The sequence below is a fragment of the Pseudophryne corroboree genome, chromosome 4 (assembly GCF_028390025.1).
Source record: "Pseudophryne corroboree isolate aPseCor3 chromosome 4, aPseCor3.hap2, whole genome shotgun sequence".
Taxonomy (NCBI): domain Eukaryota; kingdom Metazoa; phylum Chordata; class Amphibia; order Anura; family Myobatrachidae; genus Pseudophryne; species Pseudophryne corroboree.
This window is the reverse complement of record NC_086447.1, coordinates 94,969,006-94,984,290: the sequence shown is the minus strand read 5'-3', so window position 1 is coordinate 94,984,290 and position 15,285 is coordinate 94,969,006. Positions and strand designations below refer to the sequence as shown.

At 46.5% G+C, this 15,285-nt stretch overlaps 1 protein-coding gene across 1 annotated transcript in view; it reads left to right on the top strand.

Moving 5' to 3' along the window:
* Positions 1–6,818, top strand: part of MFSD2B (MFSD2 lysolipid transporter B, sphingolipid) — a 72,050-nt gene extending 65,232 nt beyond the window's left edge. The window contains exons 11-14 of the mRNA XM_063915291.1: positions 1,593–1,702; positions 4,547–4,690; positions 4,795–4,971; positions 5,959–6,818. Coding sequence (XP_063771361.1) covers positions 1,593–1,702; positions 4,547–4,690; positions 4,795–4,971; positions 5,959–5,995 — 468 coding nt within the window. The 3' untranslated portion in view covers positions 5,996–6,818. The remainder of the gene's footprint in view (positions 1–1,592; positions 1,703–4,546; positions 4,691–4,794; positions 4,972–5,958) is intronic.
* The last annotated feature ends 8,467 nt before the right edge of the window (positions 6,819–15,285 follow it).

Here is a 15,285-nt window from a genome sequence, read left to right as displayed (position 1 = left end):
TGAAGATAGTTCTTAATGACATTGGCTGTTGAGGTCGTTGTCCTGCTGCAGAATACATTTGGAGCCAATCAGACGCATTCCTGATGGTACTGCACGATGGATAAGTACCTGCCTGTATTTCTCGGCATTGAGGACACCATTAATCCTGAGCAAATTCTCAACTCCATTTGCTGAAATGCAGCCCAGACTTGCAATAAACCTTGACCATGCTTCATTGTTGCCTGCAGACACTCATCATTGTACCGCTCTCCAGCCCTTCAGCGAACAAACTGCCTTCTGTTACAGCCAAATATTTAAAATTTTGACTCATCAGTCCAGAGGGGTTGGGTATACGTGGCCGGCGGTCACCATACCTCCGTCAGGATCCCGGCAGTGGAATGCCGGCGGGAGGGCGGGCGAGCGCATTAAGCCACTTGCGGGCTCACTGCGCTCGCCATGCCGTGAGATCTGTGGGGAACTGTGCTCACCAGAGGTTCTATTCTCACTCTATGGGTGTTGTGGACACCCACGAGTGGGAATAGTCCCTGCTAGTCGGCATGCCGACTGTCGGGATTACAAAGGTGCGGGATGTAGGGGGAGGTATTGTAACTGGTGATCTGCTGACAGCTGGTCACATAACTACATCCCGTCCAGAGCACCTGCGGCCATTTTTCTGCACCCCAGTTCCTATGTTGACATGCATAGTTGAGTCTCTTGGCCTTGTTTCCACATCAAAGGTATGGCTTTTTGGCCACAATTCTTCCTAGAAGACCACTTTTGTCCAGAATTCTCCAAACAGTTGATGGGTGTACCTGGTCCCACTAGTTTCTGCCAGTTCTGAGCTGATGGCACTGCTGGACTTCTTCCAATTTTGAAGAGAAGTAAGCATCATGTGTCTTTGATCAGATGCACCAAGTTTCCTTGGCCGACCACTGCGTCTACAGTGTTCAATGTTGCCTGTTTCTTTGTGTTTCACTGAGAAATACAGGCAGGTAGCTATCCATCCTGCAGTACCATCAGGGAGGTGTTTGATTGGCTCCAAATTTATTCTGCAGCAGGACAACGACACCAACCATACAGCCAATGTCATTAAGAATAGTGATGAGCGAGGTTCGGTTTTACTCGGTTTTACTCTGTTCTCAAAACGGCATCTTATTGGCTATCCAAAACACGTGACATCCGTGAGCCAATAAGATGCCGTTTTGAGAACCGAGTAAAACCGAGTAAAACCGAACCCGCTCATCACTAATTAAGAACTATCTTCAGCGTAAAGAAGAACAAGGAGTCCTGGAAGTGATGATATGGCCACCACAGAGCCCTGATCTCAACATCATCGAGTCTGTCTGGGATTACATGGAGAGGCAGAAGGATTTGAGCAAGCCTACATCCACAGAAGATCTGTGGTTAGTTATCCAAGATGTTTGGAACAACCTCCCTGCGGAGTTCCTTCAAAAACTGTGTGCAAGTGTACCTAGAAGAATTGATGCTCATGTATGTCATATTGGAGCAGTGTCACAGTAGAGAGCAGTTGCCTCTATACGTCATGCTGGAGGAGTGTTACTTCGGTGAGATAATCATCAGTATTACGCTGTCTTTCCCCTTTTCCATTGCAGTGGATGATCCCGTTTGCGGTCATGCTGGTGACCATCCCAAACCTCATTATAGCGTATGTGGTTGCTGTGACATCGGGATTCAGCATCGCTGCCTCTCTGCTCTTACCATGGTCAGTGTCCTGTGTAGTATGGTAGTAAGTACCTCTTCCATGCCTGTAATGAGGGCTCGCTGAGAGAAATAAAGAGACATAAATCCCAATCCCATTTCCTCCTGTAACATCTCTCTCCAGTGATCATATAAATGTACGCGCTAAGGACTCGGATGATTATATGGATGCTCTGACTTGGGATCACGGCCCCGTGCCGTAGCTGTGCACAAACCATGTTTTCCAGTAATAGTAATAGGAGCAGGTCTCGGCACAGTCTGCCTGACCATGGCCCATGCCCTTCATTACAGATATCCTCTTACAGGAATGGTATTTTTCTGCTCTTATTAACCAGTTCTGGTGATTGTATTGACATTGAGACAGTATGCCAGTCATATTTGGGGATGTGCTAATTATGGTGTAGCAGCATTGCTTCCCCTGAGCACCAGTGGTGCCGTGGGGTGAGGAACTAATTACCCGGGCCCAGGTCTGAAGGAGGGTCCCAGGTCCCCCCCCCCCCCCCCCCCTCCTTACTTGGTAGCAGCAGCTGCAGCAGCCCTTCTCTTCATCCCAGCACATGCCGCTGTGTGCGCTAGGCTGCAGTGTGGCCAGGGGGTGCTTAAAATAATAATAAAATAAAATCTGTATTATTTTCTAAGGGCACATGGCTGCTCCTCCTGTTATTAGGCCACGCCTCCTGAAAAGTACCTGGGCCCAGCCAGGCTCTCTACTGGCCTGCCAAGCACATTGCTGCTTTAAGCACCTTTATACTCAGCAGGTATAATAAACGGGTGTAGTATGTTATGCCGGCGGTCGGGCTCCCGGCGGCCAGCATACCGGCGCTGGCATACCGACAGCTGGGTGAGCGTAAATGAGCCCCTTGCGGGCTCGTCGCGCTCGCCACGCTATCTATTCTCCCTCCAGGGGGGTCATGGACCCCCAAGAGGGAGAAAAGATGTCGGGATTCCAGCGCCGGTATGCTGGTCGTCGGGAGCCTGGCCGCCGGCAAACTGAAGACCACCCATAATAAACAATGCACCGTTATTGCACTGGAAAAGCTGTGCAGCTCCTCTGACGATGCAGGGCATGGTTATATGTCTTCTCTCCCAACTCTCCTACCCGGTAATAACATAGGCTTTCCCGGACTCGCCCAATGTGCCCAGTTTGGTAGATCCCCCTGAACATACGGACTAAATGTTACCTCAAAGTCTACTTTACAACCATTGGAGGTATTAATGCACTTTGGGGCCCATGTACAGCACCACCACATGCCTCCTGCTAGAAGCGCTGTCTTCTGTGTGATACTTAGGAAGGTGGCGCATGCACCCAGCACCCATTATAATACCCCCGATAGCGCTTTTCATAAAAAGATTAACAGCAAAGGGGCAACCTTGATCTTGTTATAAGTATAGGATGAGGCCCAGTTTCAGAATACTCGGAGTTGGAAGTAAATTCAGGTCCTTTGTGGGGAGAACATTGTGAGCATCTTCGTGCAGAATACGGAACACCCTCTAAATGTGCCCCTTCCGGTCCTTTATCTAATTTCAATAATTTGGTCCCACAAAATAAAATCTTGTTTTTGCATGTTGATGTAAAGATGCAACAATTGAAACTCACATGATCCACCCAACTGCTCTTAGCAGACCTCATCAAGCCTTCACAGGCTTACAGGTGACTCATCTTGTCCCCCAAACTCAGGAGCTCAACAATAATATAGGTGTATCACAAAAATGTCTGCCTGTCTGGAAATGAGCCTTAATGTAAACTGACTTCAGATTGGGGTTGTTGATGTAGCTTCTCCAAGCTGTGTGAAGTTTATGAAGGACACTACATACCATACATATCTCCTCCAAATAAAATACCACGCATCACCTGCAATTGGTAGAGGCAGCCATTTTGTAAACCAGTATCCAGCCGATGTGGTATAAAAAATGTACAATGTCTAGGTAGACAGTCAATAGCTTGACAACATTTGATCGATATGCATTAGGTTGATAGGTACAACAGATGGTTAAGGCCGACAGGTATAAAAGGTAAACCAGGTGAAAAAGTCGACATGACAAAGGTCAACCAAGTTTTGAGGGTGTTTTAGGCCAAATCTTGTAGACTCCATGTTATGTGACCACCATCAGTACAAATGTGTACACTCGCCACGCATTGGGCAAGGTTAATATTCCCAATAAATATCCCTGTGGACAGTAAATCAAGCAAAATGTTGGGAAATCCCCCCCCCCCCCAAAAAAAAAAAAGTTGATAATTTACGTTGACCATTGTCATGTCGACCTTTTGTGCCTGTCGACCTAATGTATTCGACCAGATGGTATCGACCTATTGACCGTCAACCCAGACATTGTCGATCTAACTCTAAGTGGCATCATTGAGGCACAAAATGGCTGCTTTCACTGTGTGTGGGCAGTTTTATCACACACAATGCTAGCATATGGTAATGTAGCAGGAGGCGTCAGGTAGACTTCTCCTGATGTGTAATCCTCGACGCAGCATTGGATCACCTGCAACAACATCGGCCGGCTGAGTAACACATAGGTTACGCATACGCTGCCGCTCCATCACCGACGCCAGGAAGTCTCCATCGGAAGGAGATCCTGGCCTCGGCACTCCCTCAAAACGGAGGCGACATGTCTCTGTTTTGGGAAACGGAAGCCATCACCTCCCCCTCACTGCCCCCAAACACCTGCAGACTATCAATCACCTTACGTCTGCAGACTTATTGCGTCCGACGACACAGGACCCGCACTGCACATGTGCAGTATGGGTCCAGCGCATGTACAATGCACCGAACATAATAGAGCAAAAATATTTATTTTGGCCTTGCTTGGGATGATTTGTCATCTTCTTTATTCTCCCAAGGTCCATGCTTCCTGATGTCGTGGACGATTTCCGTCTAACAAATCCTCATGCGAAGGGACTGGAGGCCATTTTTTACTCCTCATTTGTCTTCTTCACAAAGCTGTCTGCTGGGATCGCGCTAGGAATTTCCACCATGAGCCTGGAGTAAGTCATTGAACTGGTATATGCTTCTGTGGTCATTTATCTCCAGCTCATCTGCAGGGACTTTGTTTACCGAAAAGTGTGGTTTCTCTTTTTGCACACCACAGATTTGCTGGTTACAGCAGCGCGGCATGTAAGCAGTCTTACCAGGTGGTGCTGACGCTCCGCGTGCTGATTGGAGCAGTGCCAGGTGTCCTCATCATCATAGGATTAATCATCCTGATCTTCTACCCAATCACAGAAGACACCAGAAAAGAAACAGAGCTTGCACTCGACGTGATGAGGTAACAAACAGTCAGTGGCAACAAAGATTTCGTATATATTTCTCTTCCCTTTTAGTCATCCATGACCAACACACAATGGAGGCAGCCATTTAGCATTTTGTTGGCTAAACCAATATTCAATAGGAATGTGGCCTATCGTCTCACAAAGAACTGCTATTTTAACCTTCAAACTTCAACCTATCAATTCACCAGGAACATCACTGGGCTGAAAAGAATAGGTTGCATTCTCATAGAAGATTGGTTTAGGGAACAAAATGGCTGCCTCGTTTGTGTGAGCAATGGATGAAAAGTGCAATTTCTACTAGCATCCTATAGGTGGTGCCATATGCTTTAATCTCTATGGTCAGGTTCTTTGCTTCCCGCTCCTTAGAGCAGGCCTGGCCAACCTGTGGCTCGCCAGCTGTTATGAAACTACACATCCCAGCATGCCCTGTCAGTTTTAGCATTCCCTAATAACAAAACTGTAGTAGGGCATGCTGGGACTTGTAGTTTCACAACAGATGTAGATTCACAGACGGTCATAGTTTTACACTAGGCTAGGCCTGGCCAAAGGTTAGCTTATCCCAGCACATTAGAGAGATGATGCAGGCACCGCCTCTTCTCCTGCCCCTGACAGCAACCCGACCTGGCATATTGCCAGGACACGTTGCCAGTCTGAAAGGGGTCTCATGGCAGGTGGCACCCGGGAAGGACCCGTGTACAATTCCCGTGTGCGACCCGTGATTGCAATGTCACATCACGTGTACGACCCATTGTTCCACCTAAAAAAAACAATATATCAACAAATTCACATTGTATCAATACCTCAGACATTTACAATGATCATCCAATAGTTTTAGTGTCGCCATCTGCCAGCATGTTCCCGTCCCCTGCGTCGTTGAACTTCTACCACTTGTCTTTCCACATTATTTTATCCAGTGTGATTATATGTACACAGTATATATTAATATAACCACACTTCTTTTATTTTATATATATTTTTATCAGGTTGCGAACTCGTCGCTCAACCCTCATTGTCATCTGAAGTGACCACCTTGCTTCATGGAGACGTAACCACCATATACCTCGATCTTCTCCTGTCATACGCTGAACGCCACCTGCTGGTCTGGCTACTAACTTACCAATGGCGTCTGCCTGTGTAGACATCCTGGTTACCCCACAGCCGCCAGTTTCTGTAGCACAAGAGAGCCGTGTAGAATAGCCATTTAACCAATAAGGTTCCAAGCTGGGATGTTGCTTTAACCAATCGTATTCAAAACTGGGATGTCGCTTTTATACAGCTGTGGTGGTAATTCACTGCATTTCTATTTCTGCTTTTCATGACTGTGTTCTCCTCCCATGGATGCAAGAATTAATTTATCAAAGATACGAAACTGTTACACTTGTAAAAGAAAATATATTTTTAATTTAAATTATGTATGGAAAGTATTTTTAAAACAAATATATATTAATTATGAGTGCATCATTCATACAGACGGATGTTTGTAGAGATGTGCAGTAAATATGGAAAAACCTGTATAAACCATGCAGCAATGATTAATTTTTTTTTGTTTTAAGCTCACTGAAGTGGAGGCAGCCATTTTGTAAGTTGAAATAGATCAAGAAAATGGCATCTTTCATTTATTAGGAACGTTATGCAATCCCCTCATAATGATTTGTAATGGTTAAGTCTTGTGCAGAGTGCGCTATACTATTGCGTGGTGTAAAATATAAAAAAATTTATGTTTAAAGGAAAACCCTAAAAAAACAAGTTTTAAATCACAGCAACCTGTAACTGCATATTAGATAAAGCATCTGCTCTAGTCTGGCATTTATACAGGGCCGGAATAACGACCTCATGGGCCTAGGTCTGAAAATGTTCAGGGGCCTATTGTGAGATGTGGAGGAGGTGAGGCCAATGCCATGTAGGCATGTACACTATAAGCCGCAATGTCTCCCTAAATATATAAATGTACAAAATTTGCATAATTGTGTGGAAAATAGAAAAATGCATATTTAATACTTATGATTTATGGCCGACTGTGTGGGCAGGTGGTGTCTGCTCACACAGCCGGATTAAGCGGGGGATGCAGGGCATACTGTTCCCCGGGCCCCCCTTTGTCAGCGGGCCCCCTGGCCAGAGCACACTGACATCAATAGCTTTCCCTCTTAAGCAGCAGCAGAACCAGCAGCCAGAATGCCAGCAGTATGCAGTAAAGGCAGAGACACAGGAATATCATGTTTCATGAGCTACTGACAGAGCTTTCCAACCAGAGTGCAGATAAGAGGATGGAGAGAGCTGTAAGTGACACAGGGATCCCAGCTTCTCCTCTTCCCTGCTTTGGTGTCTGAGTCCTGTGTAAACTGTTGTGCAACTAAACCATTTGGGTCTGGAGAGAGCCACACATAGAGAGTCCTCCTGAGTCCTGTCCCAGTGTGTAAGTAGTACAGAGGATGCTGCTATTCTTGCATGTGACAAGATAAATAATTTTATTTTTCTATGTGTGTTTTAAGGTTAAGTTGTCTTTGTTCCACTGCAAGAAAAGTTTATAAAATAGTTGTCTTTCAATTAGGTGGCGCTATAAACAGTACCCAGCCATCATTAAACTATTAGTTTAAAACTAATATAAACCATTGGTTTAAATATAATATACACAATCTATACTGCCCACCATGACCCATTCCAGTAGGGACAAAATGCTCTCTACCTGGACTTTCTTCTTAATGTATGATTGGAATCACCTGTTTTGAAAATCCTTTCTCATCAATTAAATAGTTCAACACAGGTGACGCCAATCATATATTAAGGGGGAAGTCCAGGTAGAGAGTATTTCTTTATCATCCACTAGGGGTCACTGGAGTACTCTTGGGATATGGATGGGCTTCCGTAGGAACAGCACTGAATATTTAAATTTAGAACACTCCACCCCTCCATATCCCCGAGTACCTCAGTGTTTTTTCTGTGCTCGAAGTAGTAACAGCTCGGTGGCTGAGTCCACAATTATTTTGAATTTTATTTTTATATTTCTCTATTTTATACATCCCTTTCCCCCTTCCAAAAGGCAGGGTCAGGGATAGTGCAGCTGCTGATAGCAGCAGGGGCGTGTCGGGCCTCTCTGAAAGAGCTCCCTCACAGCCACACGCACACATCCTGCAGGCTGGCCGGCGCTTACTAAGAAGCCCCGTCGGAGCCTCATCACAGAAGCAACAATTGCAGGTATGTGAGGGGGGAGAACGGGGCGGTCAGCTTCCGCTGCCGCCCCGAAGGTGTGGGGAAGGCGCTGGTTTCTTTCCGGCATGACAGCGGCGGCCGCAGCTGCTCCGGCCGCCGGGTAACACCGCCCGCCCGCTGTCTTACAACAACTGCTAACCGCGTCTCTGAAGTCGGGTCCGCCCGCCGCTTCTCCCGCTGCGCCGGCCGCCGGGTCTCATAACGCTGCTCCGGCGCTTCTTACAACCAACTGCTACCCGCGTCTCTGAAGTCGGGTCCGCCCGCCGCTTCTCCCGCTGCTCCGGCGGCCGCTTGATCCGCTGCTGCCCGGTAATCATAGCGCTGACACGCGCTCCCAGTCTTCCAGGTCCCGGGGTGCACGCTGCCCGGCCCGCACTGCACGCTATGGAGCAGATGCGAAGGGGGGGGAGAAGGGACAGCAGCAACAGGCTGTTGGTAGTATAGAGCACATTTATATAGCTATATAATGATGTTTATACTGGCAGGGAGGCTGTTAATAATATCAGTATGAAACTGCACTGTGATTATATGTATAAGCATAGCAGCCATTTTAACCATGCTTCCTGTGTCTTCCTGCTGGGATTCCAGAAAGTTCCAGTACTACATCTCTACTCCACCAGAGGCGCAGGGGTGTTAGTGGGAATTTGGGATCACATTTCATAGTACTGGCCACGTGTACTGCACTCGGCCAGATATATATACAGAGACACCTTACTACTATTTTACCGAGTCATGCAAGTGTCTGTTTTTTGTGTATTGTATTGTCTGTCGCCATAATGAGTAAGGCACCAGCAAAAACTAAAAAGCATAATTGCAAAGTCTGTAGCAGTGTGTTACCGGATGGATCTACCACATGTACGGTATGTTTTGTGGATTCGGTTCAGAATACCATTTCGGCTCCAGTTTTACAACCAATGTCCTCACCGGACCCTCCGTGAGGTATGTTAGTAAATGTACTAGATAGGTTACAATCAGAATTGACCGCCGCTCGTCAGGAGCGGGAAACGGCAAGATCTGAGTCTAGGGTGAGACCACCAGAACTACCGGAGGCGTCTCAGCCTTGCGTAAGGTCCAAATCCATTTTGGGTAAACGGGATAAATTTCATATGTCTTATGATTTTCCAGTTTCTGCTATGTTGCATTCTGACGATTCCATGCCAGTTCTCACGGAACAAGATGAGGGTGAGGAGGGCGAAGTGGAGTCAGATGGCGAGGATTTTAACAGTTCCGGCATTGATGATCTCATCAGAGCGGTACGTCAGTCTCTGAAGTTTACTGAAACTGAGGAGCCTCTCACAAATGATCAGGTCGTATTTACTAAACGACAAAAAACTCCAATAAGTTTTCCTGTGTCGGAATCTCTTAATCAGATGTTAGTAGAAACACGACAGAATCCAGATAAACGGTTTTCTATACCTCGCAGATTTAAGTCTAGTTACCCGTTTCCAGACTCGGTAACATGTACATGGGAGAATCCACCAATAGTGGATTCTTCAGTGTCAAAGCTTACCAAGAAATTAACCATACCAGTGCCAGCAGCTACTACGCTTAAAGATCCTTCAGATCGCAAGATAGAAACTATGCTAAAATCCATGTATGTAGCAGCAGGTGTGATGCTGAGACCTGGATTGGTTGGCATTTGGGTCACTAAGGCGCTCATAATATGGCTTACAGAACTCAAATCTGCTTTACATGACGAAAACCTGATACTTCTTGTAAATCAAATGATTGAGGCTGTAGAGTATCTCTGTACAGCGTCTACTGACGTCTGTCAGCTCACTTCTCGTATTTCATCGTCGCTAGTTACGGCACGAAGAGCACTCTGGCTGCGTGCTTATCATGCGGAGGCAGAGGTCAAACGAGGTATAGAGGCGTTGCCTTACGATGGCAAGAAGTTGTTTGGTCCTGAATTGGACGCATGGATTGCTGAGGCTACGGGAGGTAAGTCTGTTTTCTTACCATTGCCTCCACCGGTATCAAGAAGGAGGTACGCTGGACCTTCGTTCAAATCCTTTAGACCTCAGCCCTTTCGAGGACGTGGCAGAGGAACAGCCACGCCTGCTAGACGTGGTCGCGGACGTGGTTTCCAACAAACCAACACAACTCGCCAGGACGCTAAGGTTACCGACAAGCCAGTGGCATGATGGGCTACCAGCCCATCTCGGTTCTCCGATTGTGGGTACACGCCTTCAGACGTTCCATTTGGCGTGGTTCCACACATCCGCGGATGGGTGGATCCGCAATTTAGTGTTAAAAGGTTACAAAATAGAGTTCGACTGTCTTCCGCCTCTGCGGTTTTTCAAGACAGGATTGCCTCTGTCGGACGACAAGAGGACGGTTCTGCAAATTGCCATTCAGTCCCTACTGGATTCGGCAGTTTTGATTCCGGTCCCTGTACACCAACAGGGTCAGGGTTATTATTCAAGTCTGTTTGTGGTACCGAAGCCGGATGGCTCAGTCAGACCAATATTGAACTTAAAGGGTCTCAATCAGTACGTAACTTACTACAGATTCAAAATGGAGTCTCTGCGTTCGGTGATTGCGGGTTTAGAGCCAAAGGAATTTATGATTGCGCTAGATCTCAAGGATGCGTACTTACACATTCCAATTTGGCAGCCTCATCAGAAATTCTTACGGTTTGCAATACGCCAGAACCATTACCAGTTTCAGGCTCTACCGTTTGGTGAATACCCGAGGCGCTGATGACAGGCCAAAGTGATGTCTGTGATGATAGCTCATCTCAGATCCCTGGGAGTGACAATAGTTCCGTATTTAGACGATCTGCTCATCAACGCTCCGTCTCAACAGATACTTCTCTAACATGCGCTGCTAACATACGATGTACTGGTTCACCACGGTTGGATTGTCAACTTCAAGAAATCACATCTAATTCCGTCTCAACGCCTTCAATTCCTAGGTATGATTCTCGATACGGTCAATCAAAGAATTTACCTACCACAGCAGAAAGTACAAATTCTACGCCATCTAGTACAATTAGTGCTCAAGCCACGCACAGTGTCGGTACACTTGTGCATTCGCCTCTTAGGCACAATGGTGGCAGCTTTCGAAGCGCTTCAGTTCGGAAGATTTCACTCGCGTCCATTTCAACTGAATGTGCTCGCCCAGTGGTCGGGCTCGCATCTGCAGATTCACCACAGAGTGAGGTTGTCGCCAAGGGCAAGAGTATCTCTGCTCTGGTGGCTCAAGGAACACAATTTAACCGCAGGAAGACGGTTCGGAGGCTGGAATTGGATAATTCTAACTACGGACGCCAGTCTCAGAGGTTGGGGAGCGGTAATTCAAAATTGTCAGCTCCAGGGTCTCTGGGCGGATCATGAAAAATTGCTGTCTATAAATGTCCTGGAACTCCGCGCAATTTACAATGCGCTACGACAAGCAGTGCACATGCTTCGCTCTCAGCCTGTCCAAGTGCAGTCAGACAATGCGACGGCGGTCGCATACATCAACAAGGAGGAACGAGAAGCCGCATGGCAATGCGGGAAGTAGCTTGAATCCTCAATTGGGCGGAATGCCACCAGGTGATATTGTCGGCCGTGTTCATTCCGGGAGTGGACAACTGGGAAGCGGATTATCTCAGTCGTCGGGATTTTCATCCAGGCGAATGGGCATTAAATCCAGAAGTGTTTCACATGTTGGTTCAGCGATGGGGTTATCCTCAGGTGGACCTGATGGCGTCTCGACACAATCACCAAACGTTCCAGTATGTGTCCAGAACAAGAGATCCAAAGGCAGTAGCGGTGGACGCTCTCACTGTCGCGTGGCCGTACAGTCTTGTGTATCTGTTTCCACCGTTTCCGTTGCTCCCTTTGGTGCTAAAACGGATCAAAAGAGAGTCTGTCACAGTCATACTAGTGGCGCCTCATTGGCCTCGGAGAGCTTGGTTCTCGGATCTCCGAGGACTACTCGCAGACGATCCTTGGCCGCTCCCACTACGTCCAGACCTGTTACAACAGGGTCCGTTCCTTTACCCCGATTTAGCGCGGCTGCGTTTGACGGGGTGGCTGTTGAGACCGCCCTCTTAAGAAGAGAGGGCATTCCAGATTCGGTTATACCAACCATGTTACGAGCTAGGAAGCCGGTTACGGCAGCTCATTATTACAGAATATGGCGTGCCTATATAGGTTGGTGTGAAGCTCGGAAGTTTCCGACATCATCTTTCAAGTTATCCCGCCTTTTGTTGTTTCTACAAACAGGGTTAGATGGAGGACTGCGTTTATCTACACTAAAGGTGCAGGTATCTGCTTTGTCAATTTACTTTCAAAGACGATTGGCTCTATTGCCGTCTATACGCACTTTTCTCCAAGGTGTCCTCAGAGTACAGCCTCCATTCATTCCACCTACAGCGCCATGGGACTTGAATCTGGTTTTAGAGTTCTTACAGTCTTCATATTTTGAACCCTTACAGCAAGTGGATATAAAGTTTCTCACTTGGAAAACAATTTTTCTTCTAGCCTTAGCTTCGGCAAGGCGTGTTTCGGATTTGGGTGCCTTGTCATGCAAGTCACCGTATCTGGTGTTTCATGATGACAGAGCGGAACTTCGGACGAATCCCGCTTTTTTACCAAAGGTAGTGTCATCTTTTCACATCAATCAACCAATAGTAGTTCCTGTGTTGACGGCACATTCTGGAACTCTGGATGTGGTACGCGCATTACGCGTTTATGTATCCCGAACGTCGTCAGTTCGTAAGACGGATACGTTGTTTGTTCTCTATGATGCTGCCAAGATGGGTTGGCCAGCGTCTAAACAAACCTTATCCAGATGGATAAAACTGACCATACGTCAGGCTTACCTTCATGCTAGGTTACAACCGCCTGCATCAGTAACCGCTCATTCCACACATTCTGTGGGAACTTCATGGGCAGCTGGTCGGGGAGCTTCTACGACGCAGCTTTGCCGTGCGGCTACATGGTCTTCAGTGCACACGTTTGTGCGCTTTTACAAGTTTGATACGTTTGCGGCATCAGCATCTAGCTTTGGCCGCCTAGTGTTACAGGTGCCAAACAGCTCTCCCGCTCACGGGGGAAGCTTTGGTACGTCCCAAGAGTACTCCAGTGACCCCTAGTGGATGATAAAGAAAATAGGATTTTGGTACTTACCAGGTAAATCCTTTTCTTTGAATCCATAGGGAGCACTGGACGCCCACCCAGAGCAGTTTTACCTAGTTGTGGTGAGTTCTGAGGATCTTATGGTAACACACTCTCACCGACTGGTTCAAATTATCAAGTGCTGGTTAGGATGTCAACTGTTTAGTTGTCAGTAACGTTATGTGTTAACTTCGTTATTGTCCGTTATGTTATATGTAATACTCCAAACCTCTCTATAGTTCCTGTTCGGCTCAGTAAAAAACACTGAGGTACTCGGGGATATGGAGGGGTGGAGTGTTCTAAATTTAAATATTCAGTGCTGTTCCTACGGAAGCCCGCCCATATCCCAAGAGTACTCCAGTGCCCCCTATGGATTCAAAGAAAAAGGATTTACCTGGTAAGTACCAAAATCCTATTTTTGTCCCTCCTGGAATGGGACACGTTAGGAGGAATGCACAATTTACTATACATCCCCCCCCCCCTTCCACTGGGGCCCCCCTCTGTCTTAAGTGCCTTGGGCACCCCCAAGGCTTAATCCGGCCCTGTCTGCTCATCATCTGCTGTCATGATAGGGCCTATTTTTATGTGGAGGCCTGGGGCTGTAGCTCCATATGCCTCATTGTTAATCTGGCCCTGCATTTATACCAGTGCTTTTGTAGAATGAATGCCAGGACGTGACTTCTATCACACTATATATTATATTACTCTGATTATGGTGTTTCCTGTAGAAATGGATGTAGTATTGTCATTTTCTTCCTCTTTTATACGTACATTACATACAGAGTATGGCATAAAATGCTGAGGAGACCATGTAAAACAGGGGCACTCCCCTAAATCCAAGACTCACCCTCCCCTCAAGTTCATTAACTGTATGTATGTATGTATGTATGTATGTATGTATGTATGTATGTATGTATGTATGTGTATATATATATATATATATATATATATATATATATATATATATATATATATATACACGCAACTCGCCCACATTTCACAAGAACCCCCCCCTTCGGTGGGCAAAGCTCCTTTTTTGAGAAGCAAAATATTGCACCTTCATGGTCGCCATATTGGGGAGCTAAGCCGCCATCTTTTGTAACACATCCACACATTTATCAGTGAAACAGGTGTCACCCCACCCAAAAAACTGCTGTATGGTGTCACAAAAGCTAAAAAAAAAAAAAAAAAAAAGGCACTTACACTGCAGCAGATGTCTTCTGATTTATTACGTACCATTTATGTGTGGCCACAAATATTTCCCATGAGTCTACAGGAATTCCTAACATAGCCCCATAATAGGATCTGTGTGGCCTAGTCATCCAAATCCAATTGTACATAATAATAGTGAATGAAGGAGCCATTCCACAAAGATAAACACGGACGCCACTCCTCTACACCATGTAGAACAAGACGAATAAATGGCGCTTTCCCTCCAGCGGTCACACGTGTGCAGTGTATGAAGCACAGACTTGCATCACTGCCTCTTCTGAAGATCGGTAAAGGAACCGAACGTGTGAAAAATTCTCCTTCCATACCTTCAACATGAAAATCTGCGCTACTGCTGCTACAGAGACACTGACGTTTGGCAAAGGTACATTTATACACACTGACGTGTGAAGGTAAGAAACAGATACCGAAGGAACCGCCTAGATGCGCAATTGTCTCATTTAAATATTTCCCCTTGGATAAGGATACCAAAGCTAGCTAGGCCTTTACATGCCGCATGGGCCCACGTCCTCTTCTAGACAGAGCCCCATCGTCTGCAGGATCTAATAATGGGTATTTGACATTAGAGTTTCAGGCCCAAATGTAATCTGCAATTTGAGGGCGCGGACACGATTTTGGCAATACAGCCACTAGATTTAATGCGACAACTCCTTTAAGGCAAAGCCAAGTTGCGGCTGGGGCGGCACATGGCCACATACACAGGAGAATTAGATCATCAGTGGAACCTTTCTAAAATACAATTTCTCAGAATGCAGAGACTAAGCC